Raw genomic sequence first — 19,384 nt, 5'->3', positions numbered from 1 at the left:
ATTGCCCCCGACACATCTGACCAATAGGCAGATTAAATGTTCTCAGATGGTTTGTACCGAAGATTTTGGCTTACTTGGAGATTTTTTTTGTATGAAAACAAATTAAACCACAGGAAAAATGACTTTACAAAAATCACTGATTTGAACCTGAGCAAACAAACTGTGTCGGTGTGAAAACAGCCTAAAACCTGTGAGGTGAGGCTAAAATAAAGGTTGGAGTCCAAGAAACGAATTAACCATCTTTTAAAAGGAAGCTTGCTGGTTTTGTCCAAAGATAAATCATAACTTAATAATACGAAATGTCACAGATGGAGGCGGGTTCACATCCTGCAGTCTGGTGTTTGTTGAACTCTTAGTTAAACTGTGATTGGCGCTGTAAGGCGGGCCATGTAGCTGCTGTTTGTCACTCCTCGTCCGATCTTTGTCCCTATGTCACTCATCATTCACGCACAGATCTGACCATCATTGATACCTAATTGACGCTAATCTGCAGAGACTCTGTGGGCACACGATTGCCTCCGTCCTCCACGGGGTTTCCCAGCTGCTGCTTGTAGTTTCCAGATGTTACCTTCCTCTGCTGCAGCTGATTGCTGATTGTTTGTGTTTAGAAATGAGAAAAACAGGAAGTCACACTTTCCTCCTGTCGTCCTCAACAGGTTGAGAACAGCGACTCCACGTCCGAGTATTCAGACGACGACGAGGTCACATGCCGAGGTCGATCGGAGCCGGAGACGAGGCCCATCTTGTCTGTTCGTGAGTGTCGCTCTCTTTAGAGAAATAGGAAAGAAGATGTAGTCTTACATCAAGACCACGCGCTTAGTTCAGGCTTTCTCTCTCATTGTAAGGTTTCACCTCTACAAATACGCTCACTGAGGGCTTTATTACACGTTGCAGATGTATGTGCACGGCTTGCTTAGCACAGTTTACCTTTATGCAATTGGGCAAAATTGCTAATTTTGCGGGAAGTGTTCACAAATGCACGCAAAATTCAGAAATGAAGAACTGTGAGACATCATCTTAATATATCACAAATTCATCGTGCTCTGGATCCAGGCTCTGAAGTCGGGGTGTGCCGGCTCAGGCTCCTCTTATTCATGTAGTTATCCAATCAGCAAGTCACATGACAGCAGTGCAGCTACAGACAAGTTAATATTCACATCAAACATTAGAGACATGGCATCTCAAGCAAGTGCTCCAATGACTGGCTAACGACATGAATTTTATACTTTGTCACTTATTAAACAAAAATGTAAAAAATTGTCAGTTTTATGCGATTTTATATTAAATATTTTTGAGATTTTCACAATTTGACAAATGAAACAAGGTGGAACAGCCTCTGAGTATAATTATCATAATTTCTGGCACTCCTAGCACGAGGTGTGTTCTTTACTCCCGTCGTCTGCTTCCTGTCTTCACAGAGAGATCAGGGCAGACCGATCATTTTGACATCATGGAGCGGGTTGAGATGGGTCAGATGGCCTCCATGTTCTTCAACAAAGGTAATAATCTTCTCGCCTCCAGCTCCTTCTTCATCTCCTCTCTCTGCCCATTTTTCAGCCATTATTCAATTAACTTTCGACGTCGCCATCATTAGCCATGTGTAACATTTATATGGAGGAGTAGTGAGGGTTGTGTGGGATAATTCAGGAGAGATATTTTTTTTAATGTCCGGTGCTCACATTTACAAAAGGAAGACTGCTGGCAGTTTAATTGGATGTAATTATAAATGGAAAAACTGCCTCTGGTTTTAATTACCTGTTTGAGACCCTATCAAGGTTGTTAATCTCTCTGCCTTGCTTGTGGGTGGGTGAGTAGGTGAGTGAGGGTATAACCTACACTTGTGGCAAATTCCTGAATGATTTGGGAGCTAATGAGTTCTCTGTGAAGTTTTGCTGTTGAATTAAAGGCAGAATCACCTTCAGCCGGAGACAGACAAAGCCTCGAGGCTCATATCGGTGCTCTCGTCTCCTCCTCTCCTCGTCTCCTTGCTCCTCTTGTCCGCTTGCATTAATCCAGCCAGCTCTTCTTCACTCAGCGCGGGTGCCTCTACAGTCTGCAGCGTCCCTGTTGTTGCAGGAGTAAAGGAACAACAAAAGGTCAAAGCTCCGACAACATCATTGCGCTGACACGCTCGGTCCTTCAGCGTTTCGGCAGCAGGTGGAGCACTTGGCACACACTCAGTGTAGCACATCCGCTCAGCTCATGTTCACACCCACACGTGTGAACGCACTCATGCATGTTGTCATGCAGCTCATGCTGTTAAAGCTGCAGTGTGCTCCGTACAGTCTGCTCGTCACTCACTCGCCTGTTCTGCTTGGTTAATGTGCTTAAAAAAAACATAAAAACGAGGCTGGCTGACGACCTTTCCCACCATGAAACGGACTCCATACAGGTGAAACACGGGCAGGTATCGACTGGTAATATGGAAATGAGTTTTCTCTCCTCTTCTCTCTCCCTCATGTGGTGAGAAGCAGCCCAGTCACTCTAATCAGAAATGAATTAGCCCAACACGTGCTGGACGAGGAAAGAGACAGAGCTCTTTCTCTGTCCCGATTACACCGACCTGCTCAGCTTCTACCTGCTCACCACCAGTCTTCCTGTCCACTTCATCCACTTCTCGTCTGTTGCAGTCATGCAGTGTTAATAAGCAGGCACTGACTTTTTAATATTTGGGTCAATAAAAATTCAAACATTGTTTCTTGTAGACATGAGAAAGCGTCTCTCGCTTTGTTTGCTCGTTGACCTCAGTTGTTTTAGTCAGAAAGCAGGATTATCCAAGGTGTGCACATTGGCTGATAGCTTGTCCATCACAAGACTAACAGACGACAAAGCAACAAACTTGAAAAATGCATCGACTCCTCCAGTTTCTCCAATGAATTATCAGCAAAAAGCACTTTAAACATCCAGAGTACTGACGCTTGCTTTTGTTCCTCCACATCAAAGACATTAAATTGTTTTATTGAACGGATGATATGTCCTGTTATACTCATGCTCAAATTTGCTTATAGAAAAATATAGTTGGATTGTGGCATTTGTGGAGTGGGCCTCAATGTTTAAACGTTAATTTGGTTGCACTTTTTTTAACAGTGTGCATATAGAAATATGTTTTTCGTTAGAAGTCACGAGGCCTCAAAGGTGCTGGAAAAATATACAAATATAAAAAATCCAAATTCCAACCCAGCCCGCGGACCAGTTCAGATAATTTTTCAGAATGAAGGTAAAATTTTACCTTTATCACACTGAAAAACTGATGCTAATGGAGTCAGGTGGGAGGTTTTTTTCCAAGGCTCGTTCACTGAAAAAGTGCAGCGCAGACTTTATTTATCAGCCAGTATTCCCTGTTTGCTAATCTGTTGATGTCTGCATTTATAACAGCTGATAAATGAAAGTTTAAACTAAACTGAGCTGTGAGTGTTGACGATGCATCGTTAGGCCAGAAAAAGGCAACCTGCAACTTTCCCACGGACAAAAACCAAAAACCAAATAAAAATCTGCACACAACAAAAGTTAGAGAAATGTCTTTAACTTTAATGTATCTGAAATATTATATTCTATAATAATATCGTATTCTTAAATCACCAAATTGGTATCATAAATATAAAAAGCACCTTCTGAATGTTTGGCTCTTTGCTGCTGCAGGGACACTACGCTGCTGCGTCGAGTTGTAATAATAATAATAACTATTTATAAAGCGCTTTCAAACAAAGTGCTGTACAGCTATTTGAAACTAAAAAGATGAATAAATAAAAGGGATAAATAGCAGTACAAGTAAAACACAATACAAGTTAAAAACAGTAAGAATTTAAAAACTAAAAGGCATAGAATTAAGACATGTAAGATAGGGTGAACAAATGTGTCTTCACCTTAGTTTTAAAAACCTCCACAGAGCATGCCTGCCTAATATTTTGAGGGAGGTTGTTCCACAAGAATGGGACATGAAAAGAAAAAGCACGCTCTCCAACTGTTTTTTTTCTGGCTCTAGGAACTTTTAGAAGGCCAGAGTCCTGAGATCGTAGAGCACGAGATGGAACATAAAGGTGTAAAAGGTCGGAGAGGTATGAAGGTGCCAATCCGTTTAAAGCCTTGTAGGTGAGCAGCAGGACCTTAAAATCTGATCGAACCTGACAAGGTAGCCAGTGACGAGATCTCAGAACAGGGGTAATGTGCTGAAATTTCCCAGTTCTTGTTAAAATGCGAGCAGCTGCGTTTTGCACAATCTGTAGACCTCTGAAACTTTTCTTTGGAAGCCCAGAAAGAAGAGCATTACAGTAATCAATATGTGAAGACACAAATGCGTGTTCCCAGTTTCCTGAAAAAAGTAAACTAGACACAGCAGGCTGGACTGAGTGGTAGAAAAAACAAAAACTTAACCCCTGACACCGATAGCAGACGTCTCTTTGCTCTAACCAGTCAGCATAACAGAAGGGAGAAAACTGTTGTGGGAAATGAAACATGAACTCTGAGCCTTCGTTGGCCTTTCAATGTAATGGAGTCTAAACCCAGCTTAAAAGTCAAAATCTTATTCAAACAAACACATACAGCACTTTGATCGTAGACATATGTACACACTGATCACACCCTGGTTGCAGGTCAAGGCTTTCATCAAACCAAAGACCTTCTGATTATTTGGCAATCTGCTCTCGAGCCACAAAAGGTGTCTACAAAGGGATCTTTCAGGCCCTTCAGCAGAACTTTATGCTTTGTAAACTTCTTACATTCATAATAAAAAACTAAATAACACATTTGATGATAAGGAAAAGTCCCCAAAATCATAATATGGGAATTGTTTATTGGTGTGAGGAAATTCGGTGATGGAAAAGAGTTTGACAGACTCATTCAGTGTTTATTGGTGTGAGGAAATTCGGTGATGGAAAAGAGTTTGACAGACTCATTCAGTGGCCACTGAACTTCACGTTGTAAAAACCTCCTGAGGACTGATATAACTGTTAGCAAACACTCGTCACTGAGGTACACATATAGTGTGCTGAACAGTGTGTTTGTCTCTTGTCATTTTATATGATTATAAATTAAATTTGAGTTGATTTTTTTTGGCCATAATAGATGAAAATAATCAGCAGATAATCTGATAATGAGGGAAAAGATATGTATTTATTTTTTGGTTCTGTATGTCAGTCGGTGTTTATACAGAGTTTAGAGGGTTGTTTTCTAAAATTACAAATGTAAATGAAACATAATCCCAGCCAGTCTATCAGAGACTATTTATACCGTAGTCTGTATGGAAATGTTTGGGCTGAGCAGTTTTGTTTCTTTGTAGAGGCAACAACTTAATCCAAACCCAGTCCAAAAAACCCCAACCCTAAATTGTGAGGGATTATGGGCGTGAGGAGACAGATGTTGACATCTGACAGCCGGCAGTTGTCTTTTCTTGGAAAGCCGAGTAAAACAAAATGAGCTGAGGGCAGACTGCAGTCTTTACTGACAGGCGCATTCAGCACTCTTCATGCGTTATTAACAAGAATGGGTGCAAACAAACGCCTTCACGCTGTGCTAAAGTTACAGGACTTTAAAACAGTTTTATCACCGCCTTCAATTCTTCAAAGACCTGCAGGCGTGATTGCACACTGTCTTCCTGTCCCGCGCCGTAGCAGGCAATTAAAAAGCATCTCTCCTGCTGTTGAATAGGCACTCTTAGAGGGCATTCGACTTCCTCCTGGGCTGAAATTGACGTGACGGTGGCAGCAGCGGTAAAGCAGGCTTGGAATAAGGCCATGGATATCGTATCAGCCTGACCTGCAGCCACTGACAGGAATGTTGATGGAGGCAGGTTTATCTGCACCTCTGTGGAAAGGTGCTACTATAACCTTCACATTGACGATTCGAAAGTTGATTAGGAGACGACTTTGGCTAAAGTCACAAAGGCAGAGAGAGGGGGAGGTGAACGGGAGTGCCGTCCTCGCATCAGCGTCCCGTCCCGGCTTTCATACTTTTGATATGATTTGCCGTTTGTCCACGGCTCTGCAAACAGAACGATTGTTTCTTCAACGCAAGCCGTCCTTCCCCTGACATATGGAGGGCCATGGACATGAATACTGATTTATCTGTCGTAACACAGACCTCTGTCTTTAATGAGAGCCTAACATGGGCACATCCATTTTTAATACTTGAGTGACTTTTACTTAAATGTCATACTTGTGCATGCAGAGCTCTGGCAAAATGAAAACCAGCAGGGCCCGAGCCACTGGGAAGATGAATGGACACGTTTGTTCCAGCATGGCTCCCAATCATTTTCTATAAGTCACACATACGCCTGTTTCCTGTAGCAGTTTTAGGATAATTTAATTTCAAAGTTTTGTTGTGATCAACACAGCAGGTCAACAGCACAAGTTCAGTCCTGGGAAAGCGGTCTCCTCCACGAAGGCTTTATTTCTGTTGTATCCCCCCTTGTACTACTGAATGCTTTTGTCTTTGTAACTTGCAGTGCTTTCATCCATGTGATAAAGCAGTCCCCTTCCACGCAGATTCACAAGTAGGCAATACTTTTATTTTGCTAACTAGCTAGTGCCAGCACTTCCTGTCTTGTTGTCTTCATTGTCATTCAGCTGTCTTCTCCCGTGATCTGATGCTCTCCAGCCCTCTCGCTGCTTTTGCAATCTGTGAAACGGACAAACGACCGTCCATCAGTGCAAGAGCGAAAGACTGACTCGTGGAATCCGATTGATGGAAAGCCAAGTGCTTAATGTAATTTCTGGACATTACTACTTCTGTTGCTGTTACTGCAGAATATCATAGTAGGCAATCATTTAGAAAACCACCTCGAGGTGAGAGTCAACGTTTATGGCGTTGTGTTGATGCCACAGTTTGCAGGTGAAATGACCAAACAATGAAGCTTCTCAGGAATTTTGTCTCTTTGTGTTTGGACAAAAAAAATTATAAGTAAAACTTTTTTTGCATCATGTTTTACTTTATTACGAAGCATAATAATCAATGTGCATTTTGTTAGTGAGAGCTTTTTTAAAAAAAAATTGTCATTTAAAGTACATTTAAGCATTTAGGATCCATTGATATACATGGACTCATTATCGCAGTTACTGTTTTTTTTTTTTTTTAACCAAACCAACTGGAGCTTTGAAGGTTCAACTGCATGGACACGTTAATCTGTGCCAGTGACAGAAATATGGCAAAGTGTAGTTGGGACTGAAGGCACTACAAAAATTTTTAGTTGTACTTCTGAAGTCAGTAAAATTTTAACCCAGGAGCATCTGCCCTAACATATTCTTCAGATGTTAATCTGAGAGATTAGTGATTGTTTGGTGCAGGGATGTCAAACTCATTTCACATCGAGTGAAACTCTGTGAGTGTAAAGACGTTTAACTACACATTCATCCCTGAAGTATACTAATATAAGATAAAGAAATGCAATTTCAGCAGCACATCTCAGTTTTTCTACATGATAAATATGTCAAGCCGTCTGATTCAGGCCCCCAGGCCTTATGTTTGACATCCCTGATTTAGAGTAAAAAAAAAACATGGCGTCCTCATTTTCAGACAGAAATCAATACAGACATGATTAATGAGTGTGTTAATGTTAAAAAATACATGCTCGCTTACGTGTCACTAAGTCAAGATCATCACGTCTAACTAAGACTTTGTTTGTTCTGACGGGTTTGGTGTGATGATACCTGGATCACACAGAAGTCGTGTGTTGACCTAATCTTTCCATTTCTGTGTTCGGTCCTGTTTACTTACCTTTGGAAACAGACTCTTAATGGTGGCGATGCCTCCATATCGGTTTGATTAGTGACTGTTTGTAGTTTGTGTTCATCAGAATTTCCCTTTGATAGACCCACAGAACTGGAATCTGAGGAGAGGGCGACTACTGAGGTCCGAATAAAAGTTAATATTCTCTTTCTTCCTTTTATTTCAGAGGTTTTCCATAAGATGACAGCTCATTTTCAGGCATCACAAAACCAAACCGCTTCACCTTAAAGAGCAGGCCACAGGTGGCTTAGTACTACAGTACGAATAAAATATTATCCCATTCCTTTTAGGACTTAAATGGTATTAAATCCCTCCAAAGTCTCCTTGTAGTCTTAACTAAATGTGGTTTTTGTGCTGGTCTCTCAGCTCCTCCCGGGCAGGTTTTCATGTCTGCTGTCAGTCAGAGGAAATGTGCTGATGGATGGCGGCGGTGTTTCACAGCTACATGGAGTCCTCAGCTCCTACATGAAGGCCCATTTTGTAGCCCGTGTGCCTGCGGCTCGGAGTAATTGGGAAAAATTAGTTGCGGTGCAGCGAAGGCCTGCACGCCCGTGGTCATGTGGAGCGCTCACCTTGCTATCATTTACCGACTGCAGCAGCAGAATACCCTGCTACCTGTTTCTCAATGATAAGTCTCATCCATGTTCAAATTATTAATGCCTGTCCAGTCTGAACCCGGACATTTTTAGGTCATCGTAATGCGAGGTGCTGACCACAGTGCTGTCGTTAGTTTACAGCAGACTCTGAACTTGGGACTGTGTGGAAATATCTGCCATTTAATTCCTGCAGCTGTACTTTCTGTAGTATTAAAATATGAAGGCGCAGTGACCTTGGTGTGAAAACCAGACTCAGTGCAGACAAAGCAAGCAGGTTAACATCTGAGCTCACACCATATTCCAGCCGCATGCAGAACCACATTTAGCAGCACTGACTTGAAGTAACAGTTTTCTATATGACTTTATCAGTCTGTCACATTCTTTTGGCCCATTCTTCTTTACAGCGCTGCTTCAGGTCATAGAGGTTTGCAGCTTTGTGGAGCTCCCACCACAGGTTGAGGTCTGGACTTTGGAAGAGTGCACCTTTTATTCTTTTTCAGCTTTTCTGCTGTAGATTTGCTGCTGTGCTTGAGATCATTGTCCTGTTTTATGATCCAGTTTGGAACAAGCTTTAACTTTATATTTGACTGTAGAATACTTTGGTATACTGAGGAGTTTATGGGCGACTCAGTGGCTGCAAGGTGCTCTAACCGTCACCTTTGTATGAGGTGTTTTTATTGATGTTCTGTGTTTGGTTTTCTCTAATTGTGGTGCTGTGCATTATCATCAGTTGTCTCCAATTCGGTCTCATCTCTTTAAAGGACATTTTTCCAGAAGTCTTGTGGTTTGTCTGTACTGCCATGTTTTTTTTTTTCAAACAAGCCATACTTGTTCAGTCTTTTTCTCATTGTGCTTTCATGAACTTTGACCTTTAACGTGCTAACTGAGGCCTGTGAAGTCTGAGATGCAGTTCTTGGGTTTTTTCCACAGTCAGATCTTTGGGTGCCAAAACTACAGCTTTTATAGAGGTTCTCACATTTACTGGTGATTAATTAATAAAGTGCATTTGATAGCAGCACCTGGCTGCTGCTCCCCTTTTAATTGCAGTAAGGGTGCTCTTTGTGCAGGCCTTCGTAAAGTCCTGCAAAAAACCCCGTCCTGTTTATGTTTCATGGGTCTGCGTCTTTGTTCTTAACAGAACAAGCTGTTCACCATGACATATGTGGTACACATGCTATTAAATGTAATGGGTATGTTCCATTTTGACACTTTATTGACCACATGATTAATTGTTTCATTTTCTTATAATGATAATAACCAGCACACTCTAATAGAGTATGGGCTAAATTAGACTCGGATTACTCTTTTAGGGCTCCAGACTCTAATGTTGCATTCTGACTGTTGTGAGTCAGCTGACAGCTTTAATTACAACGAGATGAATGGTTGTTTATTAGGCTGCCACTTCCTCGTGTTTTCAACTTCTGTCACTGCTTAATTTAACTGTTTGATGGGCACCCTCAGCCCTAAAAGAAGCAGTGTAGCCCTTAAAGCCGTAAATCTGTCAACTTTTATTTCTTTTTAATCGACTGTATGCTCTAATTTTCTTGGCAGTAATGAATTAGCTGAGGGGTCCGGTTGGACGGTCGAAACCCCTTCTAAGAATTCAAGAGGATGATGGATGTGTGGGGCACGGTGTTGATGTGTCTGCTGGTGAAAGCTCTCGATCTTGGCTGCATGGCGAGAGGAGGACAGATGGTTAAAGAACTTGTAAAGAGTAAAGGCTGATGAGGAAAATTCCGTTCATGGAGCGATTAGTTTTTTTAATTAACGCTATTAATATATTTCATTGAACCAGTAAGACGTGCCTGTGCTGTGCAGGCCGCTGTCCCAGAAAAGGGATGGAGGGATGTAATGAGCAGAGGTGTAGATGAGAGTACATTTTAAACAGAGATGGCAAAGTTTCACACTCGTGGTCCGTCGGTCATATTTCATGATGAAATGTTGAGACGGACGCTAAAAATGAAAAATGCGTCTCCTTGTCACTTATTGATCTCGTGTTACTTGCTGTTTTTATTCGTGTAGAGAAACCAGCCGTGCTTTGGTGATCTGTAAAGATTGTCTGCGTCACACAAACATAATTACCAAGTTATAAGCTTTAATGGGGAGTGGTACGTACACACAGGAGAGACCCACACCAGGCTGTGATGGCTCTGTCCCCGTGTCTGCCGCCTGCCTGCTAATCCCTGATGGCGCATTTCAAAGTCCATCATTTGTTGAGTTGCCATCTGCACTCAGTTTGGATCCAAGTTGTCCTTAAACACCTCACCGAGCCTGGAAACCAACCGTCCATCAACGCACTACCCGTCTATGTGTCAGAAACTCTGAAAAAGACTCCTGTCCTCAAACTCAAACATAAATATCCCATCATGTAGACTGTGTATTTATGGCAGTTTTGAGTATCCTTAGTTCTAGGTAGTTTCCACAGTGCATGGATGTCGTACTGGTCTGTTGTTGTGAAAGGAGAGCTGACCATGAAAGCAGAGTTGTTGATTTACAGGTCAGTCTACATCCACTTTGGTTAGGGAAAGAATGAGATTGCTGATACAAGAGGTGGAACTGAGCTTCCTCTGAAGGATGTCTCATCTTAGCGAGAGGGTGAGGAGCTCGGTCATTTAGGAGCAGCTCAGGGTAGAGCTGGTTCCATATTTCGAGGAGCCAGTTGACCATGATGCCTGCTGGGTTCTTCCTGGGTGAGGTGTTCTTGCTGGGGGAGGCCCCGGTGCAGACCCAGGAGATAAGATCTCTTGGCTGACAGGGAATGCCTTAGTGCAGGGGTGTCCAACTCCAGCCCTCAAGGGTCGGTGTCCTGCACGTTTTAGACCTGCCCTTGATCCAACGCAGCTGATTTAAATGGCTAAATGACCTCCTCAACATGTGTTGAAGTTCTCCAGAGGACTGCTAATGAACTAATCATTTGGTTCAGGTGTGTTGACCCTGGGTGATATCTTAAACCTGCAGGACACCGGTCTTTGAGGCCTGGAGTTCCCCACCCTTGGCTTAGTGTCTCCTGGTAGAGCTGGAGAAGTTGGGAAGGGAGAGGGAGGTCTTGACACTCTGTTTAAACCACTGCCCCCTGACTCAAACTTGGGCCTGGACGGATGTCTTGTAGTGAGGCTCTGGACCCAGATTGAAGGATCAAATTTGAATTAATCCTCATTTCATTCTGAACATTTGTCTGAGACTACAAGACGAGACCAAGATAAGGTCCTTTTATTGGGTTGACCAAACGCTTTGTCAGAATTTGGTCATGACTAACGTCCGTAGCTTTTCTCAGCACTGAGTACAATGCATCCCTGACTCATTAATATGTTAATATCTTTGTTTTTGTCTTTCAGTTGGTGTCAATATGTTCTACATCTGCATCATAGTCTATCTTTATGGAGACCTGGCCATCTACGCAGCAGCTGTGCCGATATCGCTGATGGAAGTTGCCTGGTAGGATTATTTTTGGATTTATTTCGAAATAACGAGATTATATTAGAAGTAGACCTACTCTGCTTGTCCTTAGTCTCTATATTAAACATGGCTAAAGTTTAAAACCATAGAGGTCAGTGTATGTACAGGTAATCTCTTCTCACTTTAGTGATTTCATTCCGGTCAGACTTCTAAATACTCAGGAACTTCTACTCTCTGGACTTCATAGAGCCAGTTCATAGGAGGGGCTTGTGAAGTTGTACAGAATTAATTAACATTAAGCAACAAGGGCCCTCTCTGCTGCAAGCCCCATTTTGCTTTGAGACATGAAGTGAGGCACTCCAAAGCATTTTTCTGGGAGCAGCCTCCTCATAGCAGCTACCTTCAACCACCACGATCGGCTGTGTTTTTGTGAACACGTGGAAATTTCTGTTGTGGTTTAACTTCACTTCTAATTTGTTCCTATTGTTTGGAAACGGGTGCTGTTGTAGAATCTTATCGGGACTATTAATAAGTATTAGTCTCAGTTCTTTTATGGGTATTGACTTTGTAACAAAAATGAAAGGGCATAAATACTCAGTTTAATATTGTATTATTGAAACTGTATTCATTTATTTACTCAAATTAATTTGGACATTAGTGTAGGAGCCAGTGTAATAAATATTTAGCTATTTTGCTGAAATTACTCCTTCATTAAACATTATTTTGCAAAAGCCGTCTGTTCCACTTCGGCTGTTCTGAGTGCAGAAACCCCGCCCACCTGGCATTCAGAACATTTCTTTGAGGGGCAGCCAATCACAAAGTTGGCTAATAGGGAGTGCAGCCTTAAAGGGGGTGGGGCTAAAGTGGCAAAGCTGCTCAAGTAGAGTCCAAGCCTAAAAATACGAAGCTGAAAATGAGGGATTACTTGTCATATTCTTCATGAAAAGTAGAGCTGGGCGATATAAGATTTTTTCATATCACGATATGTTTTTTTCGTTTCAGGCGATAACGATATATATCACGATATAAGCCAAATAACTATATTTGTAAGATTTAAATGTGCCGTTGCTCACAAGTAAAATGTGAAATAATCTGCAGCTTGTTTTGATTTAAATATTTATCTCCCATAATAAGTTCAACAGGGTAGATGTACTTAAGGAACATGAGACTTTTTCAGATAAATAAAGGCAAATATTGCAAACTACACAAAAGGCAGCCGCTAAAGCGTTTAAGTTTCAAAATAGAACAAACAAAACAAACTACTAAATTGTCAATTCCACTTAGAAACAAAATATTAATTCTAAAAATAAATCTTAGTTTGTTTTACAGAAGAACAGACAAAATTGACTAACTTTTGTCAATATCAAATAAACTGAGAACTAAAAGGAAATTCTCAATCTTTCCTTGTTGTATAGCTTAGCTTTTCAAACAGTTTTAACAGTGACTTTAGTCTGACAAAAGCCGAATGACGAATTAGCGCTTTCAGTCAGAGATTGAGCATGCACCGGTTTATTGTATTTCCAGACTTGCTTTCGGCACAATTTACAGTGCGCGCTACTCTGTTTTTGTCAGACTTGAAATAGCCGAAATACCTTCACACTACGGAACTTCTATGGAACTTCTTTTCGACAATCTCTCCGGCATTGGAACCATCATCGGTTTTTTCTTCGGTAACCTTCGGTCACGCTCTCGGTTGATTTTTCTCTAGTCGGCAAACTCATTTCCTTCATTACCTGGGCAGCCCGGCTGCAAAAACAAATACACATGTGCGCCGTGGCACTTGTGCTGTACGTAACAAGTCACGTGACGTGACGCTGCGGCTGTGATTGGTTCGGCGCTGCGCTACTTAATTTGGATTGGCTGTTCTTTTTTTTTTTTAAGAGGACAAGAGAGATGAGGTCTATCGCAATAGTTTAATTTTTCTATCGAGAAAAAGTTATTTTGCAATACATATCGTTATCGTTCTATCGCCCAGCTCTAATGAAAAGTATTCATAACCTTTGTGCTTTCACTTTTGGCACAATGAAGCACGTCCGTCTTCTCATTGGCTCCTCTGTCTTTTCTCTTTAGTCCTGTTGTGACCTGCTGAACCCGAGATTAAGACAATAAAGCCTCGCTCTCACCTTTAGGTCTGCTCACCTCATACCGGTGCTGCTGGCAACTGAGTCGTGTTGATTTGCTTCCAGAAAGGTTTTTTATTGCGAGTGTCTGGGTGAAAATGAGGTATTTCATATATAGTTATAGTGGACTCAGCCCTTCAGAGCCCAGATCACAGAAATAGTCATTCTGCCTTCAGTGTTTTTTTTATTATTTGTGGATTGTGACAGTTTCTGACAGTGATGTTTTTAATAGTTTCAGGCAGTTTCAAAGAAGTTTTAAGGAAGCTATAATGCACAGTCCTTTATTAACTGATTTATTTCAGTGTTTTCTTGTGAGTTCGGTGTTTGCGGTCACCTTAAACTCTGTCGGTTTGTGATCATTTTCATCTCCGTAAGATTAAAAGTGTCTTAATCTCCTCTTTCTAAAGAAGAAGTCTCCACCTCGCATGCCATTTAACAGTTGTGCTTTATAACAGAATGCTTTACTGAGCTGAATTCTCAATAAGGCAGAGCACAAGGTAAGCAAATGATTATGATGGAAAAAAGAAAATAACCTGTGATGGACACTTGGGATTGCTAACACATCCATCCAGTCGTCTAACCCTAGTTTTAAAGGTGTCTGAACCTTATTTTTGTAACATTTCATCAGCAGCAGCAGCACTGTAAAACCGAGCTGTCTGAGAGCAGTCTATTCTCAGCTATTAATGGGGGAACAATCCAACCCTTGGTAAACATTCAGCCTATTAGAGAGGGGCAAAAAAGGGCCACTGTAAAGGAAACAGGTGTGGTGGCTTTAAAACACAAGCCAAAATGGAAGTAGAAGGAAAAACATACTACATGTGTTTTAAGGGGACCTGTTGTTCTCATTTTCAGCTCCATGTTTTTGTTCTTTGACTCTGCTAGGGTAGCTTTGCATGATTTCCTGTTCAAAATGTTCCTTGTTTCTCTTAAACTGGGCCTTGGTGCAGCGCCTCCGTTCATCTGTCTGAAAAAGTCGTTCTATCTCCCGTCTTTCTCGCTTTAAGTTAATGGCTTCTCCTCGATATAAGGGATGCCCCCTCTCAATGGCATCTTTCAGATGCAAGACTAAACGGCCGATGAACTTTACACTTGATTCCCTTTTTTTTATTAAAGTTTGAGGGCAAATTTGAATGGAAATACTTTTATTTATTAATTTATAACTTTAAAATTCACAGTTGCTCGCAGTATTAAATGTGTCCTTTCCTCTTCTAATTGGTGTTATGACAAAACCGACCTCCCCATCCTGTCCAGGGGTGTGGCATGCTGATGCTGTCTCATTGTATTAAATTCTCCTCACTCTGGTCCCAACCTTGCTAACCTTGCAGCTAGAACAAATGTGAGATGTAACTGAGACTTCAGAGGCAGTTTGCCTCGCCTGAAGGCACAAACTGGAGACCTCCTAGTAACACTGACAGAACTAGATGATTTTCCTAACGCTTGCTTTGTTACACAACAGTGACAGGGTTAGTGATCACTCTTAAGTGATACGCGCTAAAGCTTTTCCTTCAGTGGAAATCTCCGTCTGTGTAAACACAGACATTTTAAATTAAAGCTTTGATAAAAGTTTGTATGTCAGAGTTAGAGCTGCGGTGACAGTTTGTTTGTTTCACACAGCCGACAGGTGACGGGGTTTAACATGAAGCTCTTTTTTTTTTTGTGATTGCTTGCAGTGGAAACCACTCCTGCAGTGCTGGAAGTGTCAAGTACAACGACACAGATCCGTGCTGGGGCTCTGTCACGAGGAAAGATGCGTACCGGGTGTTTCTGGTAAGTGTTTATTTATTCATTTTTTAACCTACTTTTATCAGTTTCCAGCTAACGGTCACTTTTCAAGCCTCGGGAAGTGGAACTTAGCCCAGTTCTGCAGCCACAGTCAGTTGACCTCAAAATGTTAGGACTAAGGCCAAACTGTGGTGAGCTGGCAGACTGTAGCTGCTCTGACAAATCCCTCCAACATCCAGCTAACCAGTGCAAGCCACCAACTAAAGATTTCATTTATAGTGTTTTTGTTCGGGACACACCAAAAAGGTGTGACAGTTTAAAGCCACGCCTGTATTCATAGCAGCTGAAAGTATCCTCTGGATCAGTGGACATGCAGTACTTTGTTCTTTTGGTTTGTCTTCTGGCTGAAATGTGCACAGAAGTGGAAAGCTTTCACCACAGGTTTTCACATTTCTCTGTTTGTCTCCTGTGCGGTTTTTGCAAATATTAAACATGTTTTTAAAAATCGAATTGAGAAAAGTTAGCAACAACAGAATACACCTCGCTGGTGTACAAGTTCAACCCAACCAGGCTTTTCAATTTGGTTTCAAAGTGTTATTGTCATTTGCCTGTACAATTGTGCAATTCTTCCATTGATGTCCACAAGAGGTGGCAAACAGCAAAATCCACATATAAAACAGATAAATAGAATAAATTATAATTAAAAACGGTTATAAAAAAACATATGAAAAATGTAGTAGAAATATAAGATATGCAAAAAATAGAACTATAGAAATAAAATGAAAGAATCTGACCTCCCATGAGTTATGTGCATATTGTGGATATTTATGCAGTTTGGAGTACTTGATCAGCTGTATGTGCAGTAGACAGCTGTGAGTGTGCAAAGTGAGAAATGCAGACAGTAGCAGATGAAAGAAGGCCAAGATTAACTTCTGTTTAATGGCAGCAGGAAGAAAGAGTTCTTTAGTCTGCAGATCTTAGATTTCACACTTTCATACCTCCACATGAGGGTAGAAGTGTGAACAGTCAATGTTGGAGGTGGGTCTTTGATGATGGAGGCAGCTGTCCTGTGGACTCTGCAGAGAGGGCAGTTTAGTTGTCAGCGCTCTCTGCAGGCTGTGTTGCTGTGTTGAGATGCTCTCAACCATGCAGTTGTAGAAGTCTCTGAGGGTCTTAGGCAACATATTAAAGTTCCTCGGTCTGCTCAGGAGGCCCTGTTAAGCAGCTGTGAGGTGTTAAATGTCCAGGTGAGGTCCTCACTGGTGTAGATGCCCAGGTATTTAAACCTGCTCACCTTCTCCGCTTCAAGCTTCCGAATGAACGCTGTTAACCAGCATTAGCTTCTGAACAAACCTAACTCCAGTCAGAGATAACAGGTGGCATGATGGTGGTTATCAGCCTCTCTTTGTTAGTCAGGCTTTCTGCTTCAGGCTTTAACATAAAAAGCAGATACTTGACTCTTCCTTTGCACAAAATGCATGCCGCTTGTTTCAGTCAAAAAAAAAGACCCAAAGCAAATCAAGAGAACAATGTTTGCAGAAAATCAGCAGTCTTCTGAATTCATGGATTAATATGTATTATTTTACCACTCAGGACTTTCTCAGGCATGGTTTGTTCCTCAATTATTTACACAGGACAGGCTAGTGAGTGTGTTCAGGTCTGTCTCATACCCTAATGAAGGAGATTTGGAAATCAATTTGTGGCCATATCAAAGCAAAATTAATTTTATGGATTGAATATTCTTGGAAAATTGTCTACAGATTAACTGATCCATTTTCTAATTGCTGCAGCTTTTTATCAGTAAACATAAAATATATTTATGGATTTTATGCATCACATGCAATGTGTTGCATATAGTTTGCATTTCCTACACAACTTTGTTTAATCATTAGCTCTTTATTACAATAATATGTGACAATTTTGTATTTCCGGTGGAGTTAAAACTGCAGCTCTGGACATTTGAGATACTAACAACTTTGGCTTTAAGCCCCAAATTCCTTGCTAACCCCTTAGTTCGTGGTCCCCTCAGGCTCTGCTCAGCTCGATGTGTTGTCTCAGTCAAGTCGCATTTACAAACAGCATGACAGTGGTTAAATGTGGGAACCACATGTGAGGAAAAAACAGCTGTCAGTGAGAGTTTGTGGACTTTGTTGTTTGTTTCCAGCATAAAAAGCAAAGACAGTACAAGAGGTTTGAATAGAAACGGTTTGTTCAGCAGTGCAAGTACAGCATGTTTTCCAGGGAACAGTATTCCATAGTGATGACTTCACTGGGCACTGGATAAAAATATTCTTTTGGCCCAAGCAGCCCATGTTCGTACACCCTGCATGGATATTTTTATCTCCCATAAGAACAAGGCGTAATGTGCCCAGCCTCGCCTCCATTTCTGTCAGACTCTGATCTTAACAACATTTTCTGTTCTCTTCTTCACTCAAACTTCCCCCGACACCCTCCACACCCCCACCTCGGCTGCCCACAGGAAGTGTTTTGTGTCCTTGAAGTCTTAACTGTGATTTCCACTCGAGCTTTAACTTTGCACTGAGACAGTGATCGATGTGCTGATCTTCTCCCGAATAATTTCGGAGCCTCGCCTCTCTCTCACTCTCTCTCGCTCTTCGTCCAGTCCTTGCTTATATTTAACAGAATGAGCAGACGAAATAATTTCCTAATAAATGAACTTTTCTCTCCTTTGTCTCCTTTGGGTTGAAGCTTCTTATTATATAAAACTAATTTAAATAATGCTGATTTGTGATCTCCGGACTTTTCGTTTACAGTTGCAGTTTTGCAGACTAATTTAACAGTTTTGTTACAATCAATCATGATTATGTGAGACAAGAAAAAAAGATTTTTATGGCTAAGTAATAACAGAATTATGTATATAAATTATAAGACTCTCATACACTAATAACAGCTACTCTGCAGTTTTGTCTGTTCCTTTGAAATGCTTAAAAAGAAAACTGTGCTGTCTGTGGAGGTATTTCAAACTTCCAACAATGGAGTATTGTTTAGGAAAGGCATGAAATATGCTGTCCAGCCACCAAACCAAACTAAACCACGCTAACTGTGCAAGCAGTTGTTTCCAAGCCAGCTGAGAGATACAATCTCTCCAGCAGTCCTGTGCATGTCGGGGTCTCACCGCAGTTTGAAAGTGCTCAGCTAGGTGGTGTTAAGGAGGTTTCATCCTCAGATACCAAAAGCCCTTCAGTTGGCTCTTTTGTAGGAATGGCAGCTTTACCCTGAGCTCCTCTTATCTCTAAGACTGAGCCCAGCCAACCTTCAGAGGGAGCCCATTTCTGCCACATTTTATCCACCAACCTGTAATTTGGTCACTGCACACAGCTTGTGGCCGTAGTTGAGGGTAGAGACATAGATGAATTAATACTTCACACATTCACTTTCACTTTCATTTCATGCTCAGGTGTCTGTTTACCGAAGTAGGACGTTACAGCGTCCACACCACTGTAGACAATGACTGCAGATGCTGCATCAGTCCATCTGTCAGTCTCACGCTCTGCTCTCACCCCACCTGTGACAAGGACTCTTCCACCTGAGGCAGCACTTCATTCCCAACCCTGAGCGGGCCCTCCACCCTTTTCCAGACCCATAGCTTCAAACTCGGAGGTGCTAATTCACAATCCAAGCCACTTCACACTTGGCTGCAAACCATCTCAGTGCGAGCTCGAGGTCACCGCCCGATAAAGACAAAATCGGTTACAGCGCTGTGAACTGACATCAGGGTTCTTACACCGAAAGAGTAGATTTAACTTTTAACGTTTATTTCTATCAAAATTAAATTTGAAGTGGCAATAAAGTTTCACGTAATTATACCTG

General features: G+C 41.6%; 1 protein-coding gene across 1 annotated transcript in view; it reads left to right on the top strand.

The window, feature by feature from the left end:
• The window catches only part of tmem104 (transmembrane protein 104), a 77,773-nt gene that overhangs the window by 11,611 nt on the left and 46,778 nt on the right, over nt 1–19,384 (top strand). Inside the window, exons 5-8 of the mRNA XM_063472468.1 lie at nt 657–753; nt 1,419–1,499; nt 11,651–11,750; nt 15,502–15,598. Of these exons, the coding sequence (XP_063328538.1) occupies nt 657–753; nt 1,419–1,499; nt 11,651–11,750; nt 15,502–15,598 (375 nt within the window). The remainder of the gene's footprint in view (nt 1–656; nt 754–1,418; nt 1,500–11,650; nt 11,751–15,501; nt 15,599–19,384) is intronic.

The sequence above is a fragment of the Pelmatolapia mariae genome, linkage group LG4 (genome assembly GCF_036321145.2).
Source record: "Pelmatolapia mariae isolate MD_Pm_ZW linkage group LG4, Pm_UMD_F_2, whole genome shotgun sequence".
In the NCBI taxonomy this organism is placed as follows: Eukaryota; Metazoa; Chordata; class Actinopteri; order Cichliformes; family Cichlidae; genus Pelmatolapia; species Pelmatolapia mariae.
The sequence above is the reverse complement of the archived record's forward strand: the minus strand, read 5'-3'. Positions and strand labels throughout refer to the sequence as shown.